Source organism: Mesocricetus auratus, unplaced genomic scaffold (genome assembly GCF_017639785.1).
Source record: "Mesocricetus auratus isolate SY011 unplaced genomic scaffold, BCM_Maur_2.0 Super-Scaffold_100038, whole genome shotgun sequence".
Lineage (NCBI taxonomy): Eukaryota > Metazoa > Chordata > Mammalia > Rodentia > Cricetidae > Mesocricetus > Mesocricetus auratus.
In genome coordinates, this window is record NW_024429216.1 from 2,959,828 (window position 1) to 2,973,005 (window position 13,178).

Consider the following 13,178-nt stretch of genomic DNA (forward strand, 5'->3'; position numbering starts at 1 on the left):
GTGGTATAAGCCTATAATCACAACATTAGAGGAACGGATGCAGGAGGATCAGGTCAAAGCAGATGAGGCTACTGGGACCTTGTGTCAAAAAAAAACTGTGGTGGTGGTGCACATCTTTAGTCCCAGCACTCGGGAGGCAAAGGCAGGTGGATCTCTGTGAATTCAGGGTCAGCCTTGTCTACAGAGCAAGCTCCAGGACTGCTAGTACTGTTACACAGAGAAACCCTGTCTTGAAAGAAACAAAACAAACAAACATACAAAAAAACTGATGGGGGTTGTCCTATATATATGTTTCTCTTATTGGTTAATGAATGAAACACTATTTGGCCAATGAGGCAGGAAGATAGGTGAGACTAGGAGACACGGAGAATTCTGGGAAACATAGGCAGCCAGAGTCGTCATGTAGAGCCCGGGAAGACAGGACGTGCTGGGCATTTCTCCGGTAAGCCAAGACCCACATGGAAATACATAGGTTTATGGAAATGGGTTAATAATTAAGACAGAGCTAGCCAGTAAGAAGCCCGAGCCACCAGCCAACAGTTTTATAACTAACATAGCATCCGTGTGTTCATTTGGGGCTGAAGACCAGCAGGACCCGCCGGGACAAAGACCCTCTTGTTACAAATGACAGTGACGAATAACATGAAATTCTCTTGTTCTCTGCTTACGCTGTCCCCGGAAGTCACCATTATTACACGAGTATCTGCCCGGCCACTGCAGAGTGGACAGCACAGCAAAGGTCTCCCTTAGAAACGAAAGCCAAGTAACACCTTAATGTGATGGTTTTCTTCAAAGGAATTCGTGCCTGTAATCCCAGCATCTGGGAGGATCCTGAGTTCAAGGCTAGCCAGGGCGACTTAGAAAGAGTCTCATGAATTTAAACATGCAGAGGGGAGGGAGGAAGGGAGGGAGCAGGAGAGGGAGGAGGAAAGGAAAACAAGAACGGAGGCAGAGGAAGGAGAGAAGGAGGAAGAGGGTGGCGTCTCCTCTACACCGCTTGACTCTTCTGGGTCAAGGTGTCCACCGTGGAGCGAGTGAAAGACTTGCTGTCCCTGACCACCGAGTCCTCTGAGAGGGCGTTTCGGATGATGCTGGGGAGTGACCTGAGAAGCCGCCCTTGGAAGCCCCGGCCAGCCACGACATAGATGATAGGGTTGACACAGCAGTTGATGTAGGCCAGGGACACACAGAAGGCGTTCAGCCTCTGCACCTTCACGAAGGTGGGCGAGGACTGGGGAAGCCAGGCAATCATCATCCCTGTCACCTGGTAAGGCAGCCAGAAGACGAAGAAACAGGCCACCACGGCCACCACCACCTTGAGCGTCTTGGTGGAGCGTGTGGCCCTGCGACTCCAGGTTCGTACCAGGAGGAAGGTGTAGCAGATACTGAGAGTGAGCAGAGGCCACACAAAGCCCAGTAGCAGGCGCATCATGGCCACCGTCCTCTCCTTGTGGATGCCACCCTTCCCGTAGTCAATGCCACACATCAACTTATCGGAGAAGGGGTCTTGGTACACCTGACGGAATATGAAGGATGGGATGGTGAGGAGTAGCGCTAAGACCCAGGCCACTCCACAGGCCATCCACGCCAGGCCGGGCCCCCGGACCCTCTGACACCAGATGGGGTTGAATACCAGCAGGAAGCGGTCAGCGCTAATGGTGGCCAGCAGCAGGATACTGGCATACATGTTAAGCAGAATGAGTGAGGGCAGGACCGTACAGGCCTGGTGGCTGAAAGGCCAATGGTCGTGTTTTATGATGGCCATGAATAGGACAGGCAGTGCCAAGCAGGAGAGGAGGTCGGCCACCGCCAGATTCAGGAACCAGATGGCATTGATGGTACGTCTGGCCTCGGATGCTGTCACCCACACCACCAGGATGTTCCCAGGGATTCCCACCAGGAACACAGCCGAGAAGATGAGCAGGGCTGCAATATCTTCATGATGAAACCGCTCAACGATGGGACCATCCACAGGCATGTCAGGGTTATAGGTCCCACTGGGGTAATCATAGTTGCTGTAGTCATCGGAGATGTTGCTGGTGGAATCCTAAGCAGAACCAAAGGGGTAGACGGTGTGTGAGATGGCAGACACATCCCCAGGGAGGTGCAGCATTGCCCTATTGCTCTGAGTCAGCTCCACCACGGGGATACTGGAGGTCTGAGTAATCAGCCCAGTTTAAAGTTTTTATTCTGCGACGGGGTCTCTGCAGGTTACCCAAGCTGATCTCGAACTCGTTCTGTACCCTAGGCCGAACTGAAATCATACCAGTCCCCCTGCCTCGGCTGCCCCAGTGATGAGAGGATAGGCGAGGCCCGCCATACTTGATCTTCAGGGCAATATTGGTGGGGCAGAGGAGTGGAGTTGAGATGGGGTCTCGCTCTGTAGACCAGGCTAGCCTCTCATTCACAGAGATCAGCCTGCCTCTGCCTCCCGAGAGACGGAATCAAAGTCACGCGCTGCTATGCCTCACCAATGGGATGTTTTTTTTAATATATCTGCCCAATGGGATGCTTTTTTAATTTATCATTGTCTATATATGTGTCCATGTGCCGTTCCATGTGTGTCCATGTACGTGGAAGTCGGATGACAACTCTTTGGAGTGCGTTCTCTCCCTCAATCTTTATGTGGGTTCTGGGATAGAACTCAGCTCTCCAGGCTTTGGGGGTAAGCATTTTACCTGCTAAGCCCATCTCACTACTGATGAGTAGTGTGTGTGTGTGTGTGTGTGTGTGTATTAGTGCAGGTGCCCCAGGAATCTAGAAGAGGTCATTGGACCCCCTGGAACTATAGGTGGTTGTGAACTACCCTGCATAAGAGCTAGGAACTCAACTCCCAGACCTCTGGCAACTCCTCTTGACTGTTGGGCCGTCTCTCCAGATCCCAGGGAAATATTTTTTTTTTTCTTTTTGGGTTTTTTCGAGACTGGGTTTCTCTGTGTGGCTTTGGAGGCTGTCCTGGAACTAGCTCTTGTAAACCAGGCTGGCCTCGAACTCACAGAGATCCACCTGCCTCTGCCTCCCGAGTGCTGGGATTAAAGGTGTGCGCCACCACCGCCTGGCCCCAGTGGAATATTTTAAAGAATAAAAATGTGTATGAGGGCCGGGCGTTGGTGGCGCACGCCTTTAATCCCAGCACTCGGGAGGCAGAGGCAGGCGGATCACTGTGAGTTCGAGACCAGCCTGGTCTACCGAGCGAGTTCCAGGACAGCCTCCAAAGCCACAGGGAAACCCTGTCTCAAAAAACCAAAAAAAAAAAAAATGTGTATGAGGACTGTCAAGCGCTCAACTCAGCTTGAGCTATGTGGCCAGACCCTATCCCCCCACCACACACACACACACACACACACAAATGATTTTGTTGTTGTTTAGTTTTTTGACAGAGTCCGATATACCCCAGGCTGTTCTTAAAACTCCCCATGTGGCTGAAGATGACCTTAAACTATGGATCCTCCTGCCTCTACCTCCCATGTGCTGGGATTACAGGTGTGAGCCCTGAATTTGAACCAATATCCAAAGCCGAAAAAGAGATAGGACGATGTCATCCATTTCAAAACACCTCATTGTTGGAAGGGAAGCTTCATTCTGTGGTTGGCATGCCCAACCGGGTGGGTTCCCACAGGGTGACAGTGCTCACACCGAGTGACAGTGTGGCCGTGATGTGTAAGTATATTGGGCAATGTGGGCCTTGAAGGACAGCGGTGGATGTCTTGTGGCTTTGTGGCTTTCCTTTAAAACAGCAAAACAGCAGTTCTCAACACGTCGATGGCTTCTGGGGTCGAACAGCCCTTTTTTTCCGCGGGCGTTGCCTAAGACCATCGGGAGATATTTACATTGCCATGCATAGCAGTACCGAAATTACAGCTATGAAGTAGCAATGAAAATAATGTTATGGTTCGGGCCGCCACCACATGAGGAACTGTATTGGAGTGTTGCAGCATTAGGAAGGTTGAGAGCCGCTGCTTTAAAAGATCTTCTCTTAAACCAGCCTGGATGGTTTGTGTGGCATTCAGCAGCTGGATCCAGGATGGAGGCAACCAATGCTAGCCTGTATTGCGTGGCATCCGTTCTCAAAGAAAAGAAAAGCAGCTGGGGACCAGTTGAGTCTGGGAATGCGGGTAGAGTACTTGCCTGGTATTCTTGAAGCCCTGGGCTCCAAACCCAGCACAATATAAAACTAGAAATGGTGGCTCACAGCCCCAGAATTTGAGAGACGGAGGCAAGAGGATCAGAAGTTCGACGTCACCCTCAGCTCATAGTGAGCCCCGTGCCAGCCTGGGCTACATGAGACTGCCTCAAGAAAAAGATTTGATTAAATTTCCTCTTTGGTTAAAATGGTAGACAGATGCCAGGCATGGTGACACATGCTTTTGTTTCTTTCTTTCTTTCTTTTTTTTCTGAGGCTGGCTTCCTCTATGTTGCCCTGGCTGTCCTGGAACTCACTCTGTAGACCAGGCTGGCCTCGAACTCACAGAGATCCGCCTGCCTCTGCCTCCCCAGTGATGGGTTTAAAGGAGTGCACCCCCACTCTCCAGCATGACACATGCTTTTAATCCCAGCACTCAAGGAGGCAGAGCCAGGTGGATCTCTATGAGTTTGAGGTCAGCCTGTTTGACATAGTAAGTTCCAGTACCGCCAGAGCCAGACAAGAAAGAAAGGAAGGAAGGAAGGAAGGAAGGAAGAAAGAGAGAGAGACACACAAACAAAGTGCAGTATTTTAGTTAGTATAGGAGGGGTGCAGGCAATGACTCTTTCACCAGCAAAGGGTGAGCTGTCTTTTGGATACTGGCTTTGGAGTCATCTCCTAGAGTCCAGACCCCACCTGCCCTACATGAAGCACACATGAGCCTCTGCAAATTCCTCCTGCTCTGAGCCTCGCTCCCTTCCTTCATTATCTCCCTGGCAGCCCAGCAATCCACCCGTTTTCCAAACCCTAAAGCTTTGGAATTCAAGAGTTGGAAGCAGGTGCGTGTTTGGGGCCAGCAGAAGGCAAAATCAGAATTAAGAATGAAGGTGCTGGAGACGTGACTCGGCCATTAAGAGTCCTGGCTGCTCTTGTAAAGGACCAGAGCTGTTCAGTTCCGTGCCCTGAAGCGGCAGCTCGCAACTGTGCAGGACTCCAGCCCCGGGATCTGACCTCTTCTGACCTTTGCAGGCTCCTGCGGCCACACGGTACGCATACATACACACGTACCCGTGAAGCTGATAAATACCCTTTTTTAAAAACAGAAAGAAGGGGCTGGAGAGATGGCTCAGAGGTTTAGAGCACTGACTGCTCTTCCAGGGGTCCTGAGTTCAATTCCCAGCAACCACATGGTGGCTCACAGCCATCTACAATTCAATCTGGTGCCTCTTCTGGCATGTAGGCAGAACACTGTATATGTCATAAATAAATAAATCTTTAAAAAAATAAATAAGAATTGGATCCCGGTGGTGGGGCACACCTTTAATCCCAGCACTCAGGAAGGAGAGGCAGGCAGATTTCTATGAGTTCAAGGTCTACAGAGCAAGTTCCAGTACAGCCAGAACTAGACAAAACAAAAACAAAAACAAAAAAGCCCACCTTTGGTCTTGAAAAGCAAAAACAAAATCAGGAATTAGGAGGAAGCTTTGAACCAGGTATGGTGATATGTGCCTGTATAACCCCAGTCCTGGGGAGGCTGAGGCAAAAAAAAAAAAAAAAAAAAAAAAAGAGGTCTTCTAGACCAGCCTGGGCTATACATTAAGTTGAAGGCCAGCCTGAGCTAAATAGCTACACTCCATCTCAGTAATAATAAATAATAACAACAACACAAGAAAATAAGTATAAAACTTCTTGTAGTAGCCCAGTGGCGATGGCATATGCCTTAAATTCCAGCACTCCAGAGAAAGAGGCAGGCAGAACTCTGAGTTCAAGGCCAGCCTGGTCCACAGAGTGAGTTCCAGAACAGACTCCAAAATAATACAGAGAAACCCTGTCTCAAAAAACAAAATAAATAAATAAATAAATAAATAAATAAATAAATAAAAGTTTGAAAAATAAGCCTGGCCCCAGCCTTATTCTTTCTGGCTTACCCTCAGCTCCATATCTTCCTATTTGCTACTCTCGACCTTGCTACCTAAGGTCCCATACACAAGTCATTAGAGGATTAATTTTAGGCCCAACTGATAACCTCACACTCTGCCCCCCAGGGTACTCTTCCCCCGGAGAGGGATCCAACGCCTCCCCTGCCTTCTGCTCTCACCATGCTTACTGCGATGACTCAGACCTCTGTTGCGGCCCTCTCTAAACCCTGACACTTGTCTCTGACGCTTGTCGGCCTGCCACCTCCCTTCCTGGCGTGCTCTCACCACGCTGTCCTCAGAGCAAAAGATGCTGAAACTGAGCTCAGTTGTTTCCTGGAGCTTCCAGACACAAACATCTCAGGGAGCATCGGCCTTGACAGAGTCCCCGCAAAGGGGGAGATCGGTTGAGTGGGGGCGCACCTGCGATCCTAGCACCTGAGAAGCTGAGGCAAGAGGATCTTGAGTTTGAGGCCGGCCTGGGCTCCCCGAATTCTGTCTCAACACACAAAACAAACACACACAAAAAAAAAGGAGGAAAGAAAAAAAAAAGAGGAAGTAGTTTGGAACTACCCAAACTATTCTATTCAACAAAAGGGATTGAGTAAGAGAGTAATGACGTCTAGGCATCATTGTACTAGGCACCTGTTCAAAAGAATGAGGAAGACGCTAATAGACAGATGCAGGAAGATCTGCGATATCAAAGGAAAAATCTTTTTAAAGAACAGGAGATAAGAGTGAGCAACGCACAAATATATTGCCTACAAAAGGAAGAATGAACTCCGTGTGCATGTGCGTGCGTGCGTGCGTGTGTGTGTGTGTGTGTGTGTGTGTGTGTGTGTGTGCATGTGTTCATTCATGTCTGCATACACAGACCAGCTTCACATGCTTTATAGTAATGGTTGCCTCTCAGGAAGGGACGGGGACTCAGGTATTGAGAGAGCTCTCCCTGTGACGTATGGTTCTTCTTGGACGTGGAACACGCTGCCTCCTCCCGAAACAGTATTGTACAAGAATCTGTTGCCTCACCATATACGCAGTGCCCATGTCTGAGGAGGCAACTATCATGAGATTAAAAAAATATTTGAAAAAAAAGGAGAAAAATAATTGGGGAAAAAATGGATGGAGAGACGGTGAGCAATGGAGAGCACCGGCTGTTTTTGCCGAGGTCCTGATTTCATTTCCCAGCAACCCCAGGAATCTCACGACTGCCTGTAACTCCAGCTGCATGGGATCTAACACCATCTTTTGCCCTCTGAGAGTACCAAATCTTATCAAAACAGATAAATAAATGATGCAAAAATAGTTGCCTAAGGAATACGACAAGAAAAAAAATCTACACATAGATAGTAGAGAGGTGGGAAGGAAGTCTAAGCCATCCTTGGCTACATAGTAAGTCCTAGGTTCAGCCTGGGCTACAGGAGAATCTGTTTCAAAATAACAGTAGTAAATAATAATAATAATATAGGTCTGAGGGATGTAACTTAGTGGTAGTATGCTTGTCTAGCATGTACAAGACCCTAGGTTCAAGCTCTGGTGACATCCACAGAAAGAAAGAAAGAAAGAAAGAAAGAAAGAAAGAAAGAAAGAAAGAAAGAAAGAGAGAAGGAGGGAGAGAGAGAGAGAGAGAGAGAGAGAGAGAGAGAGAGAGAGAGAGAGAGAGAGAGAGAGAGAGAAAGACAGAAGACAGAGAAATCCTATGAGGAAAGAAAGACCTGTGTAGTTTAGATGTGTAGACATTTTTTCTTGTTCTATTCCTTAAGGAGCTATTTCCACAAATCTAGATCACAAAGGTATTAATGAGGGTCTGGAGAAGCTTTTTGTTGGGGGGAAGGGTGGAGACAGGGTTTCTCTGGCTGTCCTGCAACCCACTCTGTAGCCCAGGCTGGCCTCAAACTCACTGAGATCCACCTGCCTCTACCTCCCAAATATTGGAATTAAAGGCATGCGCCACCATCTGCCCAGCCCTGGAGAACCTTTAATGGGTGCAGAGGATGTATGTAGGGCCTATGCAAATACGCTGTCTATTTTGCTAAGGGACTGAAGCCTCTCTGAATTGGTATATCTTGAGGGTTAGTCCCCTACGGGCACCCAAGGAGACTTGCGTGCTAACCAATCTGCAATTCTTGGGAAGGTAACAAGACTATTTATTTTTCAAGCAGATACTAACCAAGTAACTGGGCTGAGAAGTGGGAGCGGGGTGGGGAGGAGGCGTTTAAGAGAACCCAGGAGTGGTCCAGGAGAACACCCGGAAGAGAGGAAATGACCTCCCTCTCTGATAGGCGTTTCCATGGAGATGGAGATGCTCTCGGCTGTGAGATTCAAGATGGCAGCCGCCAGCTACATGTGGGCACTGAGCTTTGAAGATGGCGTTGGAGTATCCGGGGAAATGATCTCCTAAATGTAATTTTAGTTGAATAGAGAGAAAGGCTGACGGCTGCTGCGTGGATCGGCACTGGTTATCTAGGGCACCTGAACATCAGCACCGGAAGTTGTATGGTCGTATGCTGTGCAACTCAGCAATGTGGGGACACAGTATTATTCTTTCCTAAGTTTACATGCTTTTTTTCTTTTTTTAGATAAGACCTCGTGTAGCCCAGGCTGGCCTTGAACTCCTGATCCTCCTGCCTCTATCTGGGGTTACAAGTGTGTGCCACTAGGCCAGCTTTCACTACTCGAATTTCAAGTATTCTCTCTCTCTCTCTCTCTCTCTCTCTCTCTTTGAAACCCTGTCTCAAAAAAACCAAAAAGAAGGAGGAGGAGGAGGAGGAGGAGGAGGAGGAGGAGGAGGAGGAGGAGAGGGAGGAGGAGAGGAGGAGGAGGAGGAGGAGGAGGAGGAGGAGGAGGAGGAGGAGGAGAAAATTATGTAAAGGAACCAGGCATGGTGGTGGTACATGCCTGTAATCCCAGCACTGGGGAGGCTGAAGGAGAAGAATCATATAATTAAGACCATCTTGGGCTAGTAGCATCCTGTCTTAAAAGATCAGGGACAGAAATGTAACTCAGTGGTAGAGCACCTGCCTAGAATTCCCCAGTGAGGGGCTGGGGACTCTACAGGTCAGGGGTCAACAGAGTGCCTTGGTGTTCCAGAACTTGTGTGGAAAGGAAAAAGAACAGTCGATCATAGCCCTCCCTGTTCTGGAAACCCCAATTGGTCAGGGCAGGGCCAGAGGATGACATGGGACCCAGGGATGAAGAAAGCTTGCAACTTCCCCGGTCACCGACTTTTCCATTTCCTCTTTTGTGTGGATGAAGCAAGGTCGTATCCTCTGTCACAGAGGTGCCAGATCGCAACTCTCCTAGTACCATGTCCCAACCTCAGGGCTCAGGCACAGAAAAGGGACCCCTGGGGCTGGAGAGACGGCTGAGCGGTGAAGAGCCCTGGCTGCTCTTCCAGAGGACCTGGGTTCAATTCCTAGCACCCACATGGCAGCTCCCAACGGTCTGTGACTCCAGTTTCAGGGGACCCGACACCTTGACACCAATGCACATAAAATAAAGTTAAATAACAACCAACCAACAGACCACAGCCTCAGAGAACCTAGGTATCAAACAGGACCCTAAGAGAGACACACATGGATTCACCTAGGAAGGGGAAAAAGACAAGATCTCCTGAGTAAATTGGGAGTGTGGGGGGCAGGGGGGAGAGGGGAGGGGGGAAGGGGAGTGGGAGGGAAAAAAGTATAGCTCAATTAATTAAAGAAATAAAGTTAATTAATTTTAAAAAGAGACCTGCTTAGAGGGACACAGACTCTGGGCCACAGTTCCCCCTCTAACTTCTCCAGGAGTGACCATTCTTCCAAACTGCTGTCAAGACTTATTTTGTTTTTGGGTGTTTGTTTGTTTGTTTGTTTGTTTTGAGGCATGGTCTCATTCTGTAGCACTGACTGTCCTGGAACTTACTCTGTAGACCAGGCTGGCCTCGAACTCAGAAATCCACCTGCCTCTGCCTCCTGAGAGCTGGAATAGCAGGTGAGCACCACCACGGTGGGTAGTTTGTAAAATTATGTTTTTGTTGTTGCTCTTCTGAGACTGGGTCTCACTTAGCCCAGGCTAAGCTCAAAATCACTCTGTGAGATTGAACATCCAACTCCTGTGCTCCCACCCGAGTGCAGGGATCACATACATGAACCACCACATGGGGATTCCATGTACCTCTGAACCCTGTTTTACAGGGTGCTGGTAATTAGACCCAGGGCTCACAGCACTCCCACCAAGCATACCTGAGCTGTACCTCCAATTTTAACACAATAGCTTACAGTGTAGCTCAGGCTAGCCTGAAGCTCACTATGTAGCTGAGGCTGACCTCGAACTGCATGCAGCACCCTACCCCAGCCTCTTGAGGGCTTAGATTACAGGTGTAAGCTGCCACGCCCAACTGCTAGAACTCTTCATTTAGGAGAGCCAGCGCCAGGGTTTTCTGACCTGAAGAACCTTCTCGGGTCTGCAGCCCTGTGAGGCTACTGTGGTTCCCGCTGCTCCTCCTAGTCCTTGGCCACATCCCATCCCCAGTGTCCGAGCTCGGCGAGCGGGTGGTAGAGGGCAGATGAAGACAGCTTGAAGGAGGGAAGGGGCAGAAGGAGTCCAACCGGGAGCGTGAGGGGAGAGAGGAACCCACTCACCATGTCTCGGCTCCTCCCGGGCTCTGTGGTGACCAACGGCAGATGCCTGAATGTCCCTCCTGTGGACGGAGCCGTGCTTTTTAAAGAAGAGATGTGGGCAGCTGGGAGGAAGTGACTGTCTTGTCCCTCTGAGATGCTCATTGGTCACACACTGGCCATTTTAGTTGGGGCTCCCTCCACTGGTGCTCACCCAGAAAGCCCTGAGCACTACCCAGTGCGACCCAAGCCAAGGAGAAAAGTCAGGCTTGGAAAAATAAGGAAGTCTCTGGCCCCGGAAGGGAAAAAGGCCTTCTTCCCTCATCTTAAGAGCACTCTACTTCAACAGAAGGAAGTCTCAGGGTTCCTGGGGTTTCCAGAGAATAGGGGTGGTAACCACAGCCCCAGCCTCCGAATCAAGTGGCCTTTGGGGGGGTTGTTTGTTTATTTGCTTATTTAAAGATTTATTTGCTTTTTTTTTTTTTTTTTTTTTTTTGGTTTTTCGAGACGGGTGGGCTTGCAAGAGGTTCTAGTGTCTGCTCTACCCAAGACACAGGAGGCTGGAGAGGTGGCTCAGGGGTTAAGAACGCGCTCAATGAAATCTGGCGCCCTCCTCTGACCTGCAGGCGTACCTGCATGCAGAACACTGTACATGTGGTAAATAAATCTTTAATGGAGGCAGGTGGATCTCTGTGAGTTCCAGCGCTAGCCTGGTCTACAGAGCGAGTTCCAGGACAGCCAGGGCTACACAGAGAATCCGTGTCTTGAAACACACACACACACACACACACACACACACACACACACACACACACGGAGCCTGTGGGAAGTGCCAACAATGGAGAAATGACTGTTTAAGGATGTCCTCTGACTTCCACTCGGCACCATGCACCATGGTCCCACACACAAAATAAATAAATAAATAAATAAATAAATAAATAAATAAATAAATAAATAAAATATAAAGCAGGGCGGTGGTGATGAGCACAGTCAAGCTCATCAGGAGGTACAGACAAAGAGTTCCAGAACAGCTGGGGCTACACAGAGAAACCATGTCTCCAAAACAACAGCAAAACGTAACTTTAAAAAAAATTTAACTGGCCGGGCGTTGGTGGCGCATGCCTTTAATCCCAGCACTTGGGAGGCAGAGGCAGGTGGATCTCTGTGAGTTCCAGGCCAGCCTAGTCTACAGAGCGAGTTCCAGGACAGCCTCCAAAACAATACAGAGAAACCCTGTCTTGAAAAACAAACAAAAAAAAATTAACTAAATTACATAACAGTAGACTGTGTTAGTTTCGTGTGTTGGCCATAACCACCAGTCAGAGACCTGTGGCTAATGAGATTGAAAAGTTACAATCTCACGCTTCCAGAATCCATATGTCTGAAAGTCATGGTGACCCAGGACTGTCTTACAGAATGTTCTAGACCTCTTCCAGTTTCTGATGGCCACTGTCTCTTCTAGCGGCACTTGTCCTTTTATCCACAAAGTCCCCTTTCCCAGGAGATGGCTCAGTGGTTAAGAGCACTGGCTGTTCTTCCAGAGGAACCTGGATTTAATCCCCAACAACCACATGGTGACTCACAACCATCAGTAATAAGATCTGGTACCCTTTTCTGACTTACAGCATACATGTAAAGACAGAACACTGACACATAATAAATAAATAAAACTTTAATTAAAAAAAAAACCTTTTAGAACCAGGCAGTGGTGGTGCTCATCTTTAATCCCAGCATTTGGGAGGCAGGCAGATCTCTGTGAGTTCGAGGACAGCCTGGTCTACAAGAGCTAGTTCCAGGACAGCCTCCAAAGCCACAGAGAAACCCTGTCTCGACACCCCCCAAAAAAAGCCCCGTTTTCCATAAAAGGTTACATCCATACCTTCTAGGTGGGCTTGGGCTGTTTATTTTTTTGGGGGGAGGGAGGCTACCATTCAAGCAACTCCATGAACCAAACTGTTCCCCAAAGTAGAGACCTTTTCTTTTTTAATACTTATCCATTTATTTTTTATATATGTTGGTATTTTGCCTGCATGTGTGTGCCTGGGTAAGGGTGTCAGGAACTAGAGTTATAAACAGTTGTGAACTGCCATGTGGTTGCTGGGATTTGGACTCAGGACCTCTGGAAGAACAGTCAATATTCTTAACTTCTGAGCCACCTCTCCAGCCCATGGAGAGCCCTTCTCAAGGCATGCTCTTGTTATTGTCCCCAGAAGGAGGCTCACAGACTCTGAACGCCTAATGTGAGCAGGGTAAATGGACCCTGGGTCGTCTTAGGTTCTTGCTTGCTATCCCACAGCCTCTGCACTGGCCTTTCCTGAGTGGGAAAGGGATGCAGGCGAGACACCTGGAGATGTGATTCAATTGGTGTAGTGCTTGCTTAGGATGCAAGAAGTCCTGGGTTCGATGCCACAGCACCACATAACACCAGACGAGTGCCTGTAATCCCAGCCTCGGAGAAGTGCCAGCACTATCTGGAGCTCAAGACCGCCCTCTGTATACATCAATCCAAGGCCACCCGGGGCCATCTGATTCCCTGTCTCA

The 13,178-nt window shown here is 48.9% G+C and overlaps 1 protein-coding gene across 2 annotated transcripts; it reads right to left on the reverse strand.

The window, feature by feature from the left end:
* Nucleotides 1-263: 263 nt before the first annotated feature.
* Nucleotides 264-10,873, reverse strand: C5ar1 (complement C5a receptor 1). 2 transcript variants are annotated; one of them, XM_013125510.3, is made up of 2 exons: nt 10,662-10,873; nt 264-2,047 (listed from the first exon to the last, which is right to left on the reverse strand). In XM_013125510.3, the coding sequence occupies exons 1-2, from the start codon at nt 10,800-10,802 to the stop codon at nt 989-991; spliced, it is 1,200 nt and encodes a 399-aa protein (XP_012980964.2). In that variant the 5' UTR covers nt 10,803-10,873; the 3' UTR covers nt 264-988. The 2 variants fall into 2 exon arrangements, with proteins under 2 accessions (XP_012980964.2, XP_040590395.1); XM_040734461.1 differs by lacking the exon at nt 10,662-10,873 and adding an exon at nt 10,465-10,613.
* Between the last annotated feature and the right edge of the window lie 2,305 nt (nt 10,874-13,178).

Excerpts from the sequence above, each read along its gene's own strand:
- C5ar1 (XM_013125510.3), bottom strand. The coding sequence starts at position 10,802 with ATGAGCATCTCAGAGGGACAAGACAGTCACTTCCTCCCAGCTGCCCAC. Across the intron at positions 2,048-10,661 it reads CCGGGAGGAGCCGAGACATG|GATTCCACCAGCAACATCTC; the intron begins GTGAGTGGGTTC and ends GGTTCTGCTTAG.